We start from the raw sequence: 19,813 nt of genomic DNA on the forward strand, positions 1-19,813 counted from the left end.
TATTGAATAAAGATAAATAGATTAAGATCAGAAGGAATGAAAAAAAGAACCTGGTACATTGACATGGTTTTTACAGGAAATGACATGCTACATAAATTGACATCACTGAAGACCCAGGAACTGCGAGTTGATATGGAAAGATTCAACGGAGAAAAGGCATATGCTGTCTACTCGCGGTTTTCTGTCGGGGATGAGACCAGTAAATATAAATTGGAGGTGCAGGGGTACAGTGGGAATGCGGGTAATTATACTGTGCAGTGACGATAATATTGTGCAATTATAAGAGCTCTTTTTTTCCTTTTTGAGAATTTTTTTTGTAACCAACACACGTAATGATTAAGGTTTAGCTTTCAAAAGAATTAATTTCATTAATTACTAGTAATTCGTTTTGTTTCCCAACTGTGGATTAAAAATTGAAAAATGCTTACGTTATAAAAAAAAATACTATATTTGATTAAAGAAGAAATTTTAAAATCGTCTTTTTAAAATGTGATACACGCACACTTTTAATTGGTCCAGCTTTCAGTGCGCTCAATAGTTTGCTTAAGGTTTTACAATGACTAAGCATCCGGTTGCGTAAATATTTTGCTTAAATGATATTAAGCGTTTAGCATATATACGTTAACCGCTTAAAAAGCGAAAGATTTATATTCTCGGTGATGCATAAACTGTAAACCAACATTTATTGGTATGCGATCGATTTTTGCGTGGTCACTCGTTTCGAATATTTCCAGCCACGAACCATTTCTTGTCGAGTGGTTGTTACATGTATAACATCAAAGTACCGAAGAACTGATGGGAGTTGATTTTATCGATGTTTATTTATTTTAAAATCAATGACATGTTATTTTGCATGACAAGTTCAGGAAGTTTCTAATCTGTATTTGAATTACGCACATTTTTTATAAAATGAATTTTCGGACTTTTTCGACACAATAATGTTGATAAAACCCCATATGAATCATGTTAAGTAATATTTAAAGATAGAATAAATTCAATCAAACTATCTATCAGTGATAGAAATATTTCTGGAAAATTTATGGATCCAAGCAATATTGAACTCTCCTCTCGTTCAATCAAACTCTTGGCTGTCGCCTTTAATCCCCGACAAGCAAGAGTTACTCTCTGCTTGTCGGAGATTTACGGAGACAACCGAGCGTCGAGTTGAACGAGACTATATTGAACTCTGGCTTAAGAAAACAATATCTAAATTGTTCGTACCATTTAAAATCTGACTATTTTCAAGGTATTTATAAATATGTTTCCTTGAAAAAAAAAGGTATTTATAAATATGTTTCCTTGAAAAACAATGCTTTAGCATACATTATTTCGAATTTATCAATTATTCTCAAGAACTAATTCTTGTCAGCGGCGATGATTTGTGCTTTGGTCCAAACACTGTTTCACTTTCGGTTTGTCAGAGTAACTGCATAGGAGAGTTGATTAAAATCAACTCCCAAAAACGAGTTTGGATAAGACTTGGACGCGAACATTAGTCGTCGCGAACCAGTTAATCAATCAACTGCGAAATAAAGTCGCCGCGATTATGATTACGCTCAGTCGCAAGGCGTGAATCATCATATCAAACCAGACGCGAAGCGGAGTCACCTGTATTTCCAACACTATCTGAAGCTAATGACGTGGAACACAATAAGTAACTTTTACTTGGTAGCGCGTTTTTAAAGTGTTTATTTATCTAGAATAAGTTGTGTTCAGTTAATATAATGGTTTTGTTTGATTGTTTTTAACTTTGTGGAAGGATAATAAATTTAATTTCATAGAGGATCTTAATCAAAGTGCAAGGCGAAGATCATTAGATCAAACTGGACCCTATACATTACTTCTGATCTAATGATCTCAACTCCACGTAATCCGACCCTGATCAAGTTACCTTTGTAATAATATAACTAGCACTTACATGCATCTACGTTATTTTATTTGATATGTAAATCACAAAGCATTTATTTCCTTTATAGCTTAAATTTAAAAAATCCATACAGACCAAGAAGTCCCTTGTTAGACTTTTAATACATATAGCTGTTATTAAAAATGAAATAATTAATTTAAATTTTGGTCATTAAAGAAGTGTTCGGTAACTAAAAAAATAGCTTTTTCATAATTTTAGTTCTTAATTTTTTCCCCCATGAAATGATAATATTACGGCGGCGTGGAAGTACCAGATGAAAAAAAATCTTATTTGTTCGGATAAATTAGTTATTTGTTTAAATGAGGAGTAATTGCAGCAGTTTCAGTTACACAGAATAAAATAATTAGATACAAAATACTGTGTATTTTTTATGTTATAGAAAATTATTCATGGGCAAGTTAATTCAAACATAAACAGTTTTAAATTTATAAAATCAACCGGTTGTTTTCTTTTTGCAACAAAGATAATATATGTGAAAATTGAAATATGTTGCTTTGGTAACAACAATTAAAATCTCATAAATCTGCATATTTGAGGTACCTTTGAACAATTTCTCCTCATATTTGTAACGTAATACTTCAAAATGAATTGATTAAAATGACGAAACATGTTCTTAACTTTTATGTAATATCAGTTGCAACTGCATTTTAGCAAAATAAATGGCTGTTTCCATGACGTTTCGAACAATTAAGAATTTCTGAATTATTTGTTAAACTTTACATGTTTCCTTAGCAATTGCAATTTAACTATGTTCAATAATGCTTGAATATATTTCATCTAAAAGTATGGATTGTTTACTACAAATAGCAACGAAGAATGGTCGTAAATTTCATTTAAATCAAGTATTTTCGCTTTACAGAATCTCTTTGATTATCTTTATTTTTACCTTGTAACTATAGCAACAAGTGTCAGCTTTTTATTTGACGTGTATATTTCAAATACATGTACATATATATATCTATAAGTTTGGTTAAATGATAACTTCTATGGTATTCATAAAATACGAAATAATCACGTTTTTAAAATAGTTTTCGGTTTCCCTGGAAACATTCTTTAGATGTTGGTTTGCCCTCCAATATTTTTCTTTTATCATGTAATTAATTCAAATTTATGTTATCTAGCTATTTATTACATCACCATATGTATCATTGTATGTAATATACAGATGATTGGTGACTATGAATGCCTGGACTCCTGTATAATTTCGATTTTTAACAAAGAATTGATCTTAAAAACTAAAATGATGATTGTTGAGCAAATTGAGGAAAATGAAAAGTTATCGTTTTGTATCATTAAAGGGTGCGACTGCAACGCTTAAGGCCACATCCAACAAACTGCGTCCCCACGGCGTGTTCACTGCGTTGTAAGATTCATGGAATCGCCGTAGGATCGCAAGGAAAATTCAGAAGTTTTATTTGAAAATTTTATAAGTAGAGATATCACGGTGTCCTGACGACTACCGAGGCATTCTTATGGAGCTCCCACGGCTTGTAACTGCGTTTCCATGGAGTTCTACATGGTAATTAAATGCGCTCTCGCTGAGTCTCCGCCGAGAACTCATGACGTGCTTGGAGTTTTTATCGCGCGTCAATGGCGTGCTCTGCGGGCTGACTGCGTGCACAAGACGTTCCTTACTTCTTGGTAGGTTAATATTACATGTAATTTGTACAATTGTATGGGGAACAAACAAGAATATACAACTAGTAAATAAATGATTAAAAATAGTTTTGATTTAATGGAAAGGCACATTGTAATTGATACATAACTACTTCTAAACAATTTGTGAAGAACTAGGATAAAACTCTTAGTAGTCAGGTCTTAAAAAAAGATTCGCTATTAGTTGTTAGAAAACATAGAAAAGATTTGAAAACATTAAAACCTAATGGCATGAGTTCCATCTAGTACTTCCATAGATTGGTCTTGGAAAATTAGCAAATGCTACATTTTACATTGTCATCTGCATCCAGTTTGATAATTATTACATCGTTTGCTATTGTACAACAGTCATTGTTCGAGTTTTCGTGGTCTTGATGACAACGCACTTGAAACGCCGTGGGAGTGCAGTATAAACGCAAAAGAAACGTCACGAGAGCGCGATGAACGTAGCAACAGCTCTTTGGGGTCGCTGTGTGAACGCAGTCAAAAGAGAAACAACGCTGTAGATGCGCAATGAGGGCACGATAGAGACGCAGTGAGATCCTGAAGGACTCCATGAGGTCTCCTTGCAAGCGCAATTGACCTATCACTGCGTCTACACTGCGATTAGCTGCGTTCTTTGGGCGCAAAGACGGAGCTCTTGCGTCGCTGTAAGAGATCTAACAGCGCTGTCACGGTGACCTCACTACGCTTTTACGGCGTGTTTATCAGAACGCCGAGCCACGGCGCGTACTTTGTGCATGTTCAAAGTGCGCGCCGTCGCATAGCGTTCTTAAATGTTCAAGGCGATCCCACCGCGACGGACGAAGATGCCGTTGCGTTTTTTACGGCGCTATAAGAGAGTCTACTGCGTTTACCTTGGCGTTTTATATTATTTAAGGACGCAGCGGGATCGCCGTGAGGGCGTAGCTCCAGTGTGACAGGGGTTTTAATGATCATATAATTGTGTATCATAAGCAGTTGAGGGTGTCGATATTTGCTTGTTTTAATTGCAACGCTGAATGCGATTTACATCATTAAGCAGCGTTGTATCATTAATGGTTGTCACTAAGCTGAAACTTGTGTGAATCATCTTCAGGTAGGGTAGATTCAAGTTTGTTCAAATCATGACACCCGGTGGTAGTGTGGGGCCAAATTTTACACACACACACACACACACACACACACACACACACACACACACACACACACACACACACACACACACACACACACACACACACACACACACACACACACACACACACACACACACGCACGCACGCACGCACGCACGCACGCACGCACGCACGCACGCACGCACGCACGCACACACACACACACACACACACACACACACACACACACACACACACACACACACACACACACACACACACACACACACACACACACACACACACACACACACATACTCGTAAAGACATGAAACTCACTACACATGACTTTTCACCAGAGAGTCACTACACTATTTTCTAAGGGTCGTGAAGAAAAAATTTGAGCAAATTTATAAAAGACTGTCTACTCTTATTAGCCTAGGGGGCTGATAATTCGTAAATTCATTATATTAAAAATTTGGGTTTTCCCCTGAACTCCACTACATCAGACCACGTGGCCCACCAGTTAGACACACATGATTCTCACTACATTGTCAGGTTTGAAATACACACATGAAACTGACTACTTACATTAATTTTACTTATTTATCCCATCTTCTCATTATCAAATGATTTGATACACCATACATTCTTTGTACAGTTTCTAAAGAATTATAGCACACAAATTTTGTGATTTATAGTGGATTTTAAATAACGTATGTGGCAACGCACTTTGCGAAAAGTACACACTTAAAAAAAATAAAACGCGTTAAACTTAGGACTAAGCTAACGTAGTTTGAAAAAAAAAAATTCAAAGTGCGTTATGAAGGAACTTCAACATTTTTTATTATCGAAACACTTAACGCACTTTAAAAAAAATATGTTTAAATAGAAAAATCTGGAATTGAATTTCTAATTTGCTGATTGTATGATGAATTGTTAACACTAGTAAATCTCATTAACCGTCTTTAAGAACGGGGGTGGGTGTGGGTTAACCAATCATACAGGTCAATTACCAGTGCATCATTTACTAGTAATTGATTTCAGGAAGAAGGTTGCCTACCCCTTATCTTTCTATCCAAAACGTATGATATTCAGCAACTTGAAGTAAACGTTTCTGACATAGCCCAATGTATCAGATAAGAAGTACATTAATTTTGCTGCATAGACAAAAAAGGAAAAGGGCAATTGCTACGCGATGCAGTTTATGTCATATTTGGATAATTTAAAACTCCTGATTTGTTCTTGTGTAAATTGTCAAACTACGTAAGCTTATGAGAAAAAAATTCTAATCGAGAAACTGTTCATAAAGTAAGCTGAGAATGCATTGGATTCTTTTTTTAAAAAAATATATCCCATTGAGCTAAACAATATCAAACCAAGGTTAAAACAATCAGTTATTGTATGTCAATAAAAGTATCAATTATTTGGACCAAATCCTGAACAGTTTTTTTTTATAATATCGACGATATCAACGCACTTTGAAAAAATAATAAAAGCGCGTTTAACTGGTTCCAAAATTACTAGTAACACACTTTGAATTTTTTTCAAAGTGCGAAATATTTCAAAGTGCATGTAACAAACCTATAAATCTTTGAATAAACCCAATTATTTGTTTTTCAATTATTTTTTTGATTTTTGAATAGCTAACACCGAATGTTGTTATTAGAACAACTAATGGACCGTGGCAGTTTAGTTATTGAAAGAGAAAAACTATCACAGGCCCCTTCTACCTACATGTACATGTATATCACACGCATATACAAGCATCCATCATCTTTCATTTTCAGCCAAAGCTGTATGGTTATTTAAAGACAGAATGACGGCACAACTTCTGAGTAGAGCACTAGTTTTAATGGTGAAATTACAGATTATGATATAAAAAACATGCAATTATTCACACCAAAATGCTCAATCACATTGATTATTTCTACATAATATTGCAAGGCATATACAAAAACAAGATCATGCATTAGCTAAGCTTATTTCATGCTAGGATCTAGAGGGAGGTCAGGGGGGTCTGACCCCCCCCCCCTTGCAAAATTAAAATTTCTTTAAATTACATTATAAAATTACCAAAAATATGCCTCGGACCCTCCCCCCCCCCCTCCCCGACAAACTCAAATAACCGTTCGACCCCCCTGGAATTCTTTTTGGATCCGCGCATGTATTTTTTGACGTAGTGATGTTGATACATTAAATAAAAATGAATATCAATGATTATGAAAGTAATTAAGACATTACATTAGACTCTGACCTTTTATTGAGTATTACTAAAACATTTAAATATTAATATGAACAAGGCAATATGATCGTTTAGGAACATTAAAACAGCAAAATATGTACATTGTATAACCCAACTTTCAATGCTACTGAATTTACACGTACATGTACACGTAAAAAGTGTATTAATTCTCTCATATCTTCATTTTTGGGAGAATACATGAAAACCACACGATCAATAAAAAATGTACCAGAGTTTCATTATCATTTCTAAACCAGTATTGATTAAAGCAATATTCATGGCGTAGATTTTTTTCCGTTGACACTATTGGTCCTCAATCGTCTATCTAGGAAGTTAACCTATGTCTGAACACTGGTGCTGCAACACAAAAATACTTGTCAAAATATAAATTCTGAGAATGTGTTTCATCTCTGTAAAGCAAGACTTTTAAATGTACTTTTTTCAGATTTTATGCAATACTAAAAGGTATCACTACTCACTCTCTCTCTCTCTCTGTCTCTCTGTCTCTCCGTCCCCCCCCCCCTCTCTCTGTCTCTCTCTCTCTCTCATAACTATCAATGAAAAACACATGTAGAGGCATTAAGTTTAAAATTCACTTTACACTTTAAATTCACACACTATCTCCCTCTCTATCTATTTTAACTTTTCCCTATCTCTCAATTTTTTTTAATGCCTTATTTCAGTTTCATGCTGTTATCCCTTTTTTACACACATCTAGTGACATTCAGGAAAAGTGTATCAATGATGAATAAACTTCATATTGATGAAAACTAAAAGCAGTTTTCTCTGTATTCTCTTTCTCTTTTTTTTTTATTTCTCCCCTCTCTCTCTCTTCATCTCTCTTTATTTCTCTTTCTCTCTCTCGCTCTCTCTCTCTCTCTCTCTCTCTCTCTCTCTCTCTCTCTCTCTCTCTCTCTCTCTCTCATGCTTATTTCTTTTTAAGAAATAACATTTAATTTATACATTTACCTTAATATGTATAATCTTAGACAATGGCTTTTCCATGTGAGACAAACACTTTTCTCAGGAAACCTCATTTAGCTTGGATATTTTTCCTGAAAGCATAAGACAACAATTAACATAAAAAAAATATTTTGTTTACTTTGTTTTACTCTTATAAAAAAAGGTTATGTTTTGTTATACAAGGAAGTTTTTAGAAATGTATAATTGACCTTTATAAAAGTGTTCAAATATTGCTGCTGTTGTTATGTTCTACATGATCTCTCTCTCTCTCTCTCTCTCTCTCTCTCTCTCTCTCTCTCTCTCATTTGAACACATTTCTTTTAAAAGTCCTTTAACTCCTTCTCTACCTTCTGCAAAATGTCTTTGTCTCTAACTTTGTTTCAATTTCTCTCTCTCTCTCTCTCTCTCTCGCTCTCTCTCTCTCTCTCTCTCTCTCTCTCTCTCTCATTGCCATCACATTTAGTTATTTACACACATGTAGTGACATTCAGGTAAAGTATCTCAATAGAACAAAAATCCCTTGATTTAAACAAAATGTTTTAATAAGTCCTCTAACTTCCTCTCTCTCTCTTCCGCTTTAATTTCTTTATCTTTAACTTATTTTCTATCAACTTCTTTCTCTCTTTTAAATGAACATTACTTTTCATTATTTACACACACATAGTGAAATTCAGGTAAAGTATCTCAATAAATAAAAAAGAAATTACCTCCTTTGAAGAAAAAGCTGTAAAAAGGCCTCTCACTTCCTCTCTCCCTTTCAATCTAATTATTTTATCTCTTAATTTCTATCAATTTCTCTGACTTTTTCAAACAGACATCACATTTCGTTATTTACACTCATGTAGTGACATTCAGGTCAAATATCTAAATTGAAAAACATGTTTTACTTAAACAAAATGTTAATAATTCCTCTCTCTCTTCCTCTCTCCCTTTTGATATAATTCCTTTAAATCTAACTTAGTCTCTCTCTCTCTCTCTCTCTCTCTCTCTCTCTCTCTCTCAAATTGACATCACATTTAGTTATTTACATGCGTGTAGTGACATTCAGGTAAAGTATCTAAATAGAAAAAATACTTCATTTATACAAAACAGTTGTATTAAGTCTCACTTACTATGTTTCCTCCACTCTGATTTCTTTATCTTATATTTCCTCTCTCTCTCTCTCTCTCTCTCTCTCTCTCTCTCTCTCTCTCTCTCTCTCTCTCTCTTTTTCTCTCATATTAACATCACATTTAGTAATTTACACTCATGTAGTGATATTCAGGCAAAAAAATTCAAAAGAAAAAATTGCTTCATTTGAACAAAAAGTTTTAATACTTCCTCTATCTTTCTCTTTTTCTACCGAACTGATTTCTTTCTTTCTTATTTTCTATTAAATTCTCTCTCTATTTTCCAATTGACATTACATTTAGTTATAAACACACATGTACTGACATTCAGTAAAAGTATCTCAATTAACAACAAAAAATTACCACCTTTGAAGAAAAAGTTGTAATAAGTCCTCTCACTTCCTCTCTCCCTTTCGATCTAATTCCTTTATCTCTAAATTTATGTCTATTTCTCTTACTTTTTTCAAAAAGACACCACATTTAGTTATTTACACACATGTAGTGACATTCAGGTCAAATATCTAAATTGAAAAACATGCTTTATTTAAACAAAATGTTATTATTCCTCTCCCTTCCTCTTTCCCTTTTGATCTAATTCCTTTAAATCTAACTTAGTGTCTATCAACCTCTCTCTCTCTTTCAAATTGACATCACATTTAGTAATATACACTCATGTAGTGACATTCAGGCTAAAAATGTCAAATGAAAAAAATTGCTTCATTTGAATAAAAAGTTTTATTACATCCTCTATCTCTCTCTCTCTCTCTCTCTACCGAACTGATTTCTTTCTCTCTTATTTTCTCTCTCTCTCTCTCTCTCTCTCTCTCTCTCTCTCTCTCTCTCTCTCTCTCTCTCTCTCTCTCTCTCTCTCTCTCTCTCTCTCTCTCTCTCTCAAATTGCCATTCCATTTAGTTATTAACACACATGTAGTGACATTCAGGTAAAGTATCTCCATAGAAAAAAAGTGCTTCACTTAAACAAAAAGTTGTAATAAGTCCTCTCACTTTCTCTCTCTCTTCTGATCTAATTCTTCTATCTCTAAATTTATATCTATTTCTCTGACTTTTTTAAATACACTTCACATTTACTTATTTACACACATGTAGTGACATTTAGGTAAAATATCTAAATTGAAAAAAAAATGCTTTATTTTAACAAAATGTTAATAAGTCCTCTCACTTCCTCTCTCCCTTCCAATCTAATTCCTTTGTTTCCTTTTTTCTTATTTTCTATCAAGTTTTCTGACTTTTTTTCAAATAGACATTACATTTAGTTATTTACACATATGTAGTGACATTCATGTATTATATCCAAATAGCAAAAATGCTTCATTTTTTTTCCCCAATAATTCCTCTCTCTCTCTAGACTTCCTCTCTCCCTTCCAATCTAATTCCTTTAAATCAAACTTAGTGTCTATCGACTTCTCTCTCTCTCTTTCAAATTGACATCACATTTAGTTATTTACACGCATGTAGTGACATTCAGGTAAAATATCTAAATAGAAAAATTACTTCATTTATACAAATTATGGTATTAAGTCATCTCACTATTTCTCCCCTTCAATCTAATTCTCTCACTCTCTTTCTCTCTCTCACACGCACACACACACATAGCATTTCTCTTTTTCTGTTATTATTTGTAATACAGAGGGTTCCACTTAATCTGATCGCGGTTAAAGTGATTATTTGGTTAATATGATATAAAATCAAAACACCGATCCATTTGCTATATAAGCCTTTGTAATTTCTACTGATAATCTGATTGGGAAAAAATGTCATTTTCGGTTAATGTGATACGATTTCTGTCGGCCGATCAAAAAATCAAATAACGTTTTCACACCTCTTCCACCATGTCCACACCTCGTATATACCTCTCACTGTGTAAAAAGCTTGGCACGTGCCTAAAACTTGCAAATAACGGTGCTTCAGGGGATTAGTCACAGCTCAACGCACACAGATGGTCAGCTGGTCGATAGATGAAAGATACCGACATCGATAGTTCAGGACGATCACATTCCAGACGACTCTTGCCTGAGGGCAATTTTGATTGAAAGAAATTGAGAGTAAATAATATAGTGTTGCTTGTTTCTGATTATATACATGTATTCACGGATACAAACCATTTGATGAGCAATTATGGCAATTAGTTCGTGTGTATGTGTACGCGCACTTATGGAATTCGGCTTTGAACTGATGTCGCTTAAATTGTAACAATTAAACAATTTAAGTTTATAAACTAAGGTACAATGAGCTTTGAACACTAGTTACAACATGTCATATAAACGATACTTTAGCTTGTGCGTAATTATGCCGTTTCTATAAGTAACCTGAAATTTCCAATCACAAATCATGCGAGGACGAGGCAGACGAGACAGAGACTGTGGACATTGACGATGAACTTCCCACAAATGTAAATGGTGTCAACAAGTGCATGGAGTACGTGCAAATATTCGTGGAGGAAAACGGCTGTGACAACTATGCACTTCTAGAGCAATTTGAAATGATCGCCCTAAAGAAAAGGCAGTCCAGGATCACAGAGTTCATCGACTGGATTCCGTAAAAAATCGCTCGTGTACTGATATGTGACTGACAATCATATAATGATTTTATTTTGTAGTGCCCATAGAAAATGATTTTATTTTTAGTGCTGAATCAGAAATTCATAAAAAATAAAGTTGTTTTTCTTTCCGGAAAGATTTAGATTATACAGGATCATTCTATCTATAAACGCACTTCCGGTTTAAGATGGCGTCCAATACATCGTATGATTATGGATAAGAGCAATCACATGCAAGTAAATAATGATTTAATCTGTAAAACCAGTAAATAGCGATTAAAAATCCAATAAAAATACTTTGTAATTATTTTATTTTGATATTTATTACATTAAATCGTTAAAATAGAAGTGTGGTTGAAAATAATGCATATACATATATGTATAGGTTGTTTATATTTCATGATTTCCTTTATGAAATGCTAAAACTGGTTTATGTGATATTCGGTTAATCTGATAATATTTGCCTGACAAATGGACAATCAGATTAAGCGGAACCCTCTGTAGTTAGTTGTTTACAATAAGTAACAAAAATTATACTGATACCTTCAAAAGCATCATTTTAAACATCTGCATCAAAAAACATATCAGTCATTGTCTGCAGATGCTTTCCATTTTGGGCCATTTCTCTTAAAAGAAAATGTAGAAAAATTTCAGATATGCATAGTATCATTCACAATTAATTGTTCATTCTTAATTTCTTGATAATCATATATATTGTATACAGTAATATATAATTATATAAAGAATTTAATTCAGCTCACTCAGATCAAATGTAAAAGTATTACTCATAGACACTAAAGTACAAATAAAGCTTCTTTCTCTTCTATATCCCTCTTTCTTTTTTTCCCTTAAGCATGTGTTTGTTTACAGTAAGAAAAAAATTGTTCATTACCTGGAAAAGCACAATATCCAACATCTACATCATAAGGCACATCAGTCACTATTTGCAAACAAAATGTTTGGTTTTGAGTCTCTAAAAGAAAATGTAAAAAAGAAGAATAATATTGGTTACATGTTGAGTTCATTAATGCAACGAAATAATCACCGTGAGTATATAAAATAATCCTTTTGTAAAGTATTGGACCCCCATGAGGAAACCAATATCTTTTGCTTTTAACTTGAAAAAATCAGTATACATTATGTACATGTAATTGATTATTAAAAAAAAAAAAACCTATATCACCATTATAGTTTAAATAAAAATCCTTTCCTATTGAACTAAATAGACCTCCATGAGGACACCCATGCTTTTCATTTCAACGTTAAAACTTCAGTTTACTTATTCACTCCAAAAACCTCATAAATATTCTTGGATCTTTACTTCTACCCTGATTTGTCTTAAATTACATTAACACTAAGAAATATTCACCATTAGTTTAAGTAAAAATCCTTTCCTGTTGAACTTAGAACCCCATGAGTAAATTTATACTTTTAATTTTTACGCTACAAATTCAGTATACTTGATCACTAAGGAAACTCCCTAAATTTATTTAAATCAATATTTGTACCATTATTTATCCTAAATTACACAAATACTATGTAATAATTACCATTAGTTTAAGTAAAAATCCTTTCCTATTGAACTTACACACCCATGAGGAAAATCATTCTTTTCATTTTAACATTATAAAATCAGTAAACTAAATCACTTAGGAAACCCCTTAAATCATTTTCAATCAATATTTGTACCCTAATTAATCCTAAATTACACTAATACTAAGAAAAAATAACCATTAGTGTAAGTAAAAATCCTTTCCTGTTGAACTTAGACCCCCATGAAGAAACCCACACTTTTCATTTTAACGTTCTAAACTCAGTATACTTAATCACAAAGGAAACCCCTTAAATCTTTTTCAATCAATATTTTTACCCAAATTTATCTTTAATTACACTAATACTAAAAAATTATCACCACTAGTTTAGGTAAAATCCTTTCCTGTTAAATTTAGACTCCCATGAGGAAACCCATAATTTTCATTCAACGTTCTAAAATCAGTATACTTATTCACTTCGGAAACCCCCTAAATATTTTTCAGTCAATATTTATTCCCTAATTTATACTTTATGACTTTTTTTTATTACATAAACACTAAGAAAAAATAACCATTGGTTTAAGTCAAAATCCATTCCTGTTGAACTTGGACTCCCATGAGGAAACTCATACTTTTCATTTTAATGTTATAAAATCAGTATACTTAATCACTAAGGAAACCCTTAATTCTTTTTCAATCAATATTTGTACCCTAATTTATCCTAAACTACATTTACACTTAGAAATAATCACCATTAGTTTAAGTAAAAGTTCTTTCCTATTGAACTTAGACCCCCATGAGGAAAACCATACTTTTTATTTTAACGTTCTAAAATCAGTATGTTTTTACTTAGGAAACCCCTTAAATTTTTTTTCAGTCAATTTTTGTACCCTAATTTATTCTAAATTACACTAATGCTAAGAAAAATTCATCATTTGTTTAAGTAAAAATTCTTAACTATTGAACTTGGACTCCCTTGAGGAAACCCATAATTTTCATTTTAACGTTCTAAAATCAGTATACAGCTTATTCACTTAGAAAACCCCTAAAATCTTTCTCAATCAATATTTGTACCCTAATTTATCCTAAACTACATTAACACTAAGAAATAATCACCATTAGTTTAAGTAAAAGTTCTTTCCTATTGAACTTAGACCCCATTGAGGAAAACTATATACTTTTTAATTTAACGTTCTAAAATCAGTATGTTTTCACTTAGGAAACCCCTTAAATTTTTTTTCAGTCAATATTTGTACTCTAATTTATCCTAAATTACACTAATGGTAAGAAATATTCATCATAAGTATAAGTAAAAATCCTTTCCTATTAAACTTAGACTCCCATGAGGAAACCCATAATTTTAATTTAAACATTATAAATTCAGTATAGTTATTCACTTAGGAAACCCCTTAAATCTTCTTCAATCAATATTTGTATCCTAATTTATCCTAAACTACACTAATGTTAAGAAATAATCATCATTAGTTTAAGTAAAAATCCTTTCCTATTGAACTTAGACCCCCATGACAAAACTCATACTTTTCATTTTAACGCTCTTAAATCAGTATACTAAGTCACTTAGGAAACCGCTTAAATCTTTTTCAATCAATATTTGTACCCTAATTTATTCTAAATTACACTAATACTAAGAAATATTCACCATTAGTGTAAGTTAAATCCTTTTCTGTTATATTTAGACTCCCATGAGGAAACCCATAATTTTCATTTTAACGTTATAAAATCAGTATACTTGATCACTTAGGACACCCCCTAAATCTTTTTAATCAATGTTTGTGCCCTAATTTATCTTAAATTACACTAATACTATGAATTAATCATCATTAGCTTAAGTAAAAAATCTTTTCCTATTGAACTTAGACTTCCATAAGGAAAGCCTTAATTTTCATTTTAACGTTCTAAAATCAGTATAGTATTTATTTTGGAAACCCCCCCTAAATTTTTTAAATCAATATTTGTATCCTAATTTATCTTAAATTACACTAATACTAAGAAATAATCATCATTAGTTTAAGTAAAAATCCTTTTTTATTGAACTTAGACTCCCATGAAGAAACCCATAATTTTGATTTTAACGTTATTAATTCAGTATACTTATTCACTTAGGAAACCGTGTAAATCTTTTTCAATCAATATTTGTACCCTAATTTATCCTAAACTACACTAATTTTAAGAAATAATCATCATTAGTTTAAGTAAAAATCCTCTCCTATTGAACTTAGACCCTGATGAGGAAACTTATATTTTTCATTTTAACGCTCTTAAATCAGTATACTAAATCACTTAGGAAACCCCTTAAATCTTTTTCAATCAATATTTGTACCCTAATTTATCCTAAATTACACTAATACTAAGAAATAATCACCATTAGTGTAGGTTAAATCCTTTTCTGTTAAATATAGACTCCCATGAGGAAACCCATACATTTCATTTTAACGTCATAAAATCAGTATACTTGATCACTTAGGACACCCCCTAAATCTTTATCAATCAATATTTGTACCCTAATTTATCCTAAATTACACTAATACTATGAATTAATCATCATTAGTTTAAGTAAAAATCCTTTCCTATTGAACTTAGACTTCCATAAGGAAACCCTTAATTTTCATTTTAACGTTCTAAAATCAGTATAGTATTTATTTTGGAAACCCCCCCTAATTTTTTTAAATCAATATTTGTATCCTAATTTATCTTAAATTACACTAATACTTAGAAATAATCGCCATTAGTTTAAGTAAAAATCCTTTTTTATTGAACTTAGACTCCCATGAAGAAACCCATAATTTTGATTTAAACGTTATGAATTCAGTATACTTATTCACTTAGGAAACCGTGTAAATCTTTTTCAATCAATATTTGTACCCTAATTTATCCTAAACTACACTAATGTAAAGAAATAATCATCATTAGTTTAAGTAAAAATCCTCTCATATTGAACTTAGACCCTGATGAGGAAACTTATATTTTTCATTTTAACGCTCTTAAATCAGTATACTAAGTCACTTAGGAAACCCCTTAAATCTTTTTCAATCAATATTTGTACCCTAATTTATCCTAAATTACACTAATACTAAGAAATAATCACCATTAGTGTAAGTTAAATCCTTTTCTGTTAAATATAGACTCCCATGAGGAAACCTATCCATTTCATTTTAACGTTATAAAATCAGTATACTTGATCACTTAGGACACCCCCTAAATCTTTTTCAATCAATATTTGTACCCTAATTTATCCTAAATTACACTAATACTATGAATTAACCATCATTAGTTTAAGTAAAAATCCTTTCCTATTGAACTTAGACTTCCATAAGGAAACCCTTAATTTTCATTTTAACGTTCTAAAATCAGTATAGTATTTATTTTGGAAACTCCCCCTAAATTTTTTAAATCAATATTTGTATCCTAATTTATCTTAAATTACACTAATACTAAGAAATAATCGCCATTAGTTTAAGTAAAAATCCTTTCCTATTGAACTTAGACTTCAATAAGGAAACCCTTAATTTTCATTTTAACGTTCTAAAATCAGTATAGTATTTATTTAGGAACCTCCCCCCCCCCCCTAAATTTTTTAAATCAATATTTGTACCCTAATTTATCTTAAATTACACTAATACTAAGAAATAATCACCATTAGTTGAAGTAAAAATCCTTTTTTTATTGAACTTAGACTCCCATGAAGAAACCCATAATTTTAATTTAACCGTTATGAATTCAGTATACTTATTCACTTAGGAAACCATCTAAATCTTTTTCAATCAATATTTGTACCCTAATTTATCCTAAACTACACTAATGTAAAGAAATAATCATCATTAGTTTAAGTAAAAATCCTTTCCTATTGAATTTAGACACCAATGAGGAAACCTGTACTTTTCATTTTAACGTTCTAAAATCAATCTGTACACTTAATCACTTAGGAAACCCTCTAAATCTTTTTGGATCATTATCTGTACCCAAATTTATCTCAGATCGTATTAATATTAAGAAATAATCACCATTAGCTTAAGTAAATATCATTTATTTTGAAGTTTAACCCCATGAGAAAACTTTTCATTTTAATGATAAAAATCAGTATTTCCAACTAAATCACTTTTTGAAAGTAACTTTTCCTAATATGTTTCTATTAATATAATTATGTAACGTAATTCATCCGTATTTTTAATGAAATTGTACAATTGAAAAGGTATATCAATCAAGTACATGTATGTGGAAACAGCATAACGATTCCACAGAACACAGCATTATGATTTTTAGAAAGATAGAGGAAATTAGGATTAAAAGTTGACAATGTTTACAGAATGTTTTTAAACAGGTATTATGATAAAAGCTATGCTGATTGAGGTTAAAAGATCACATATTTTGCTTTTAATACATATTATTTATTTAAAAGAATTAAATATAGACTCAGTGTTAACCAGTTGGGAAAAAATACCGCTAAATTGAGGAAATATTACCTATTTCTGATTAGGAATGGGGCCGAATTTCGGCCACTAAGAAGGTACTGATATATCCCTTAAAATATAAGTAATAATCTGTTCAATAATTAAATAAATCTTGAAATAAAATAGACACATTTTAATTCTAAATAAGTTACGTTCCCTTCTTTGATTATGAATATGGCATTCGCATGATGTCAAAATTAGATCTCGTGTTCCTTTATCAGTGAAAAACTTAACAGGAAAGACAATGCCTGACCTTGTTATAGTCGTTTACCAGATTTATCTATTAGAATAGAATGATATAATTCCCTAGATATCGAAGAAAAAATGACACTTACTGTAAACATTTATTTCCATCTTCGAATAGGAAGTTCCGATTGCGCATGCGCTATTTATATCCAATGGAGGAAAGTGTGTAAAGTACTCTTATGGACTCCACGATGCGTGTAAAAAAATCCACATACACACCGGAAACCCAAACATAGTACGATTTTATATTTTTTGAATCAAGTACGATGAGAAATAACGTTTCCGAACGATTTTACTTCCCACTACACGGGTGCATGTAGTGGGAAGAAAAAATGTAGTGGGATAAAACGTGTGTATTCATACTCGTGTAGTGGTATTCAGGTGCTTACAAACACACACACACACACACACACACACACACACACACACACACACACACACACACACACACACACACACACACACACACACACACACACACACACACACACACACACACACGAGCGGACGCAGGCAAATATATTTTATTGAATATATTGTTTATTCTAGGAACCTGATCACATCTGTATCTTTTTGGAGCTCTGCTTTGAATTTGCATTTTGCTCTATGAATTTTTAGCCGGGCTCTGCTGAAAGCAGAGTCCTGGCTATAGGCAGGCAAATCGCCAATGTTACTATAAATAGCACAAATAAACAAAAAACCAAACAGCGTCAAGGTAAAGCTTCCGCTATACCAAATAGTTACACAAAGAGCCACGTTTTGTCAAAAGTGTTGGCATTTTGTTTCTTTTTTTTAAATTTCGAATGAATTGTCTATCTTTTTTAGTTTTCTTATAAATAACGTGTTTTTAAAACATTACTATGCATTTTGGACACATACAATGCGCATGAATTTCCATGAACTACTTTGCTGCGCGATGAAGAAACGGGAATTGAATATATAATGCTTGTTGCAAAATTCAAGGCAGCAACTGTTAAACTTTTTAACTTCTACTAGACAGACATATTTTTTGTTTATAGCCGCTTACAAAATTTGGTCGCTCTCTGATGCTTTGCCGACATTAAAAGCATGAGAGAGAGAGAGAGAGAGAGAGAGAGAGAGATAAAGAGAGAGATTTTCAGTCTTTACTACACAATATGCATAAAGACACACCAAAAGAGCCCGGCTTTCAGTACTTCAGTACTTTGATTAAGATAGTAAGCGGTTTATTCTTCTTAAAAAAAACTATTCGGCCAGAAAAGCTAAAATTCGTGTGGAAGCATCCCCAGGTAATGTAAACGCAAATTTGTGCAAAGACAGGGGGGGGGGGTCAAATTTTTACATAGTGCATCTGTAAAAATCTTTTCCTCAGAAACCAATCAGCCAGGAAAGCTGTAATTTGTGTGGAATCATTCTCAGGTAGGGAAGACTGAAGGTTGTTAAGTTTGGTCCCCAGTTGTAAGGTGTGGCCATAAGGCATTCAGAAGTTTGAGTTCTATTCGCTTTTCGCTATTCACTATTCGAAAAGCGAATAGAATTCTGTGGTCGGTTCGCTATTTAAATTACCGTAAACATGCTAATAAACGTAAATTCAAAATTCCATTATAACTTCACTTTTTATTTGAAAAAAATAGTTTTATAGTAAAAAGTATCACTTGCTGACCTACCCTGAACATTGACATAATGAGCACGACCAGTAAGAGGCTTAGCTAGCCTGGCGAAATCTGCGACATTTCGTATAATACAGTTATAATGGGATTTCTTTCAAGGGGCTGGCTAACACCCTGTATACCATATTTGGGCCTTCATATTTGGTGAGGATGGGGCCCCGGGACAGCCCTGTCTTTTGTTGTTATAGCGGTTAATGGGTAATCGAAAATTAGTAATTTACACCTTATTTTATACGTCGTTTTGTAATTTGAAATTGGTTTATATCATAGTTATGTTTGAATATTTCTTCACTTTTTGCTGAAATGCGAGGTATTCATTCATATTTAACTTAAAGTTGAAAATGAAAATGCTTCTATATGTGGA

The 19,813-nt window shown here is 32.3% G+C and overlaps 2 protein-coding genes and 1 long non-coding RNA gene across 9 annotated transcripts in view; 2 read left to right on the forward strand and 1 right to left on the reverse strand.

Annotated features, from left to right (window-relative positions):
• The window catches only part of LOC105325378 (multiple epidermal growth factor-like domains protein 10), a 207,975-nt gene that overhangs the window by 130,723 nt on the left and 57,439 nt on the right, over positions 1-19,813 (forward strand). The window lies entirely within an intron of this gene.
• The window catches only part of LOC117692866 (angiopoietin-4-like), a 34,730-nt gene that overhangs the window by 6,550 nt on the left and 8,367 nt on the right, over positions 1-19,813 (forward strand). For 2 of the 5 annotated variants that reach the window (XM_066077953.1, XM_066077954.1), the window contains exon 3: positions 77-241. The exons of 1 other annotated variant lie outside the window; for it this stretch is intronic. In XM_066077953.1, coding sequence (XP_065934025.1) covers positions 77-241 — 165 coding nt within the window. Of the gene's footprint in view, positions 1-76; positions 242-3,225; positions 3,261-19,151; positions 19,199-19,813 lie in introns of those variants that run through there. 2 more of the 5 variants (XM_066077956.1, XM_066077957.1) reach the window with 2 other exon arrangements.
• Positions 7,119-18,192, reverse strand: LOC136273492 (uncharacterized). Its single transcript, XR_010711658.1, has 5 exons — positions 17,890-18,192; positions 12,446-12,526; positions 12,097-12,179; positions 7,895-7,980; positions 7,119-7,282 (listed from the first exon to the last, which is right to left on the reverse strand). It is a non-coding gene; the product is annotated as an uncharacterized lncRNA (long non-coding RNA).

This window comes from Magallana gigas, chromosome 3, assembly GCF_963853765.1.
Source record: "Magallana gigas chromosome 3, xbMagGiga1.1, whole genome shotgun sequence".
NCBI classification, from domain to species: domain Eukaryota; kingdom Metazoa; phylum Mollusca; class Bivalvia; order Ostreida; family Ostreidae; genus Magallana; species Magallana gigas.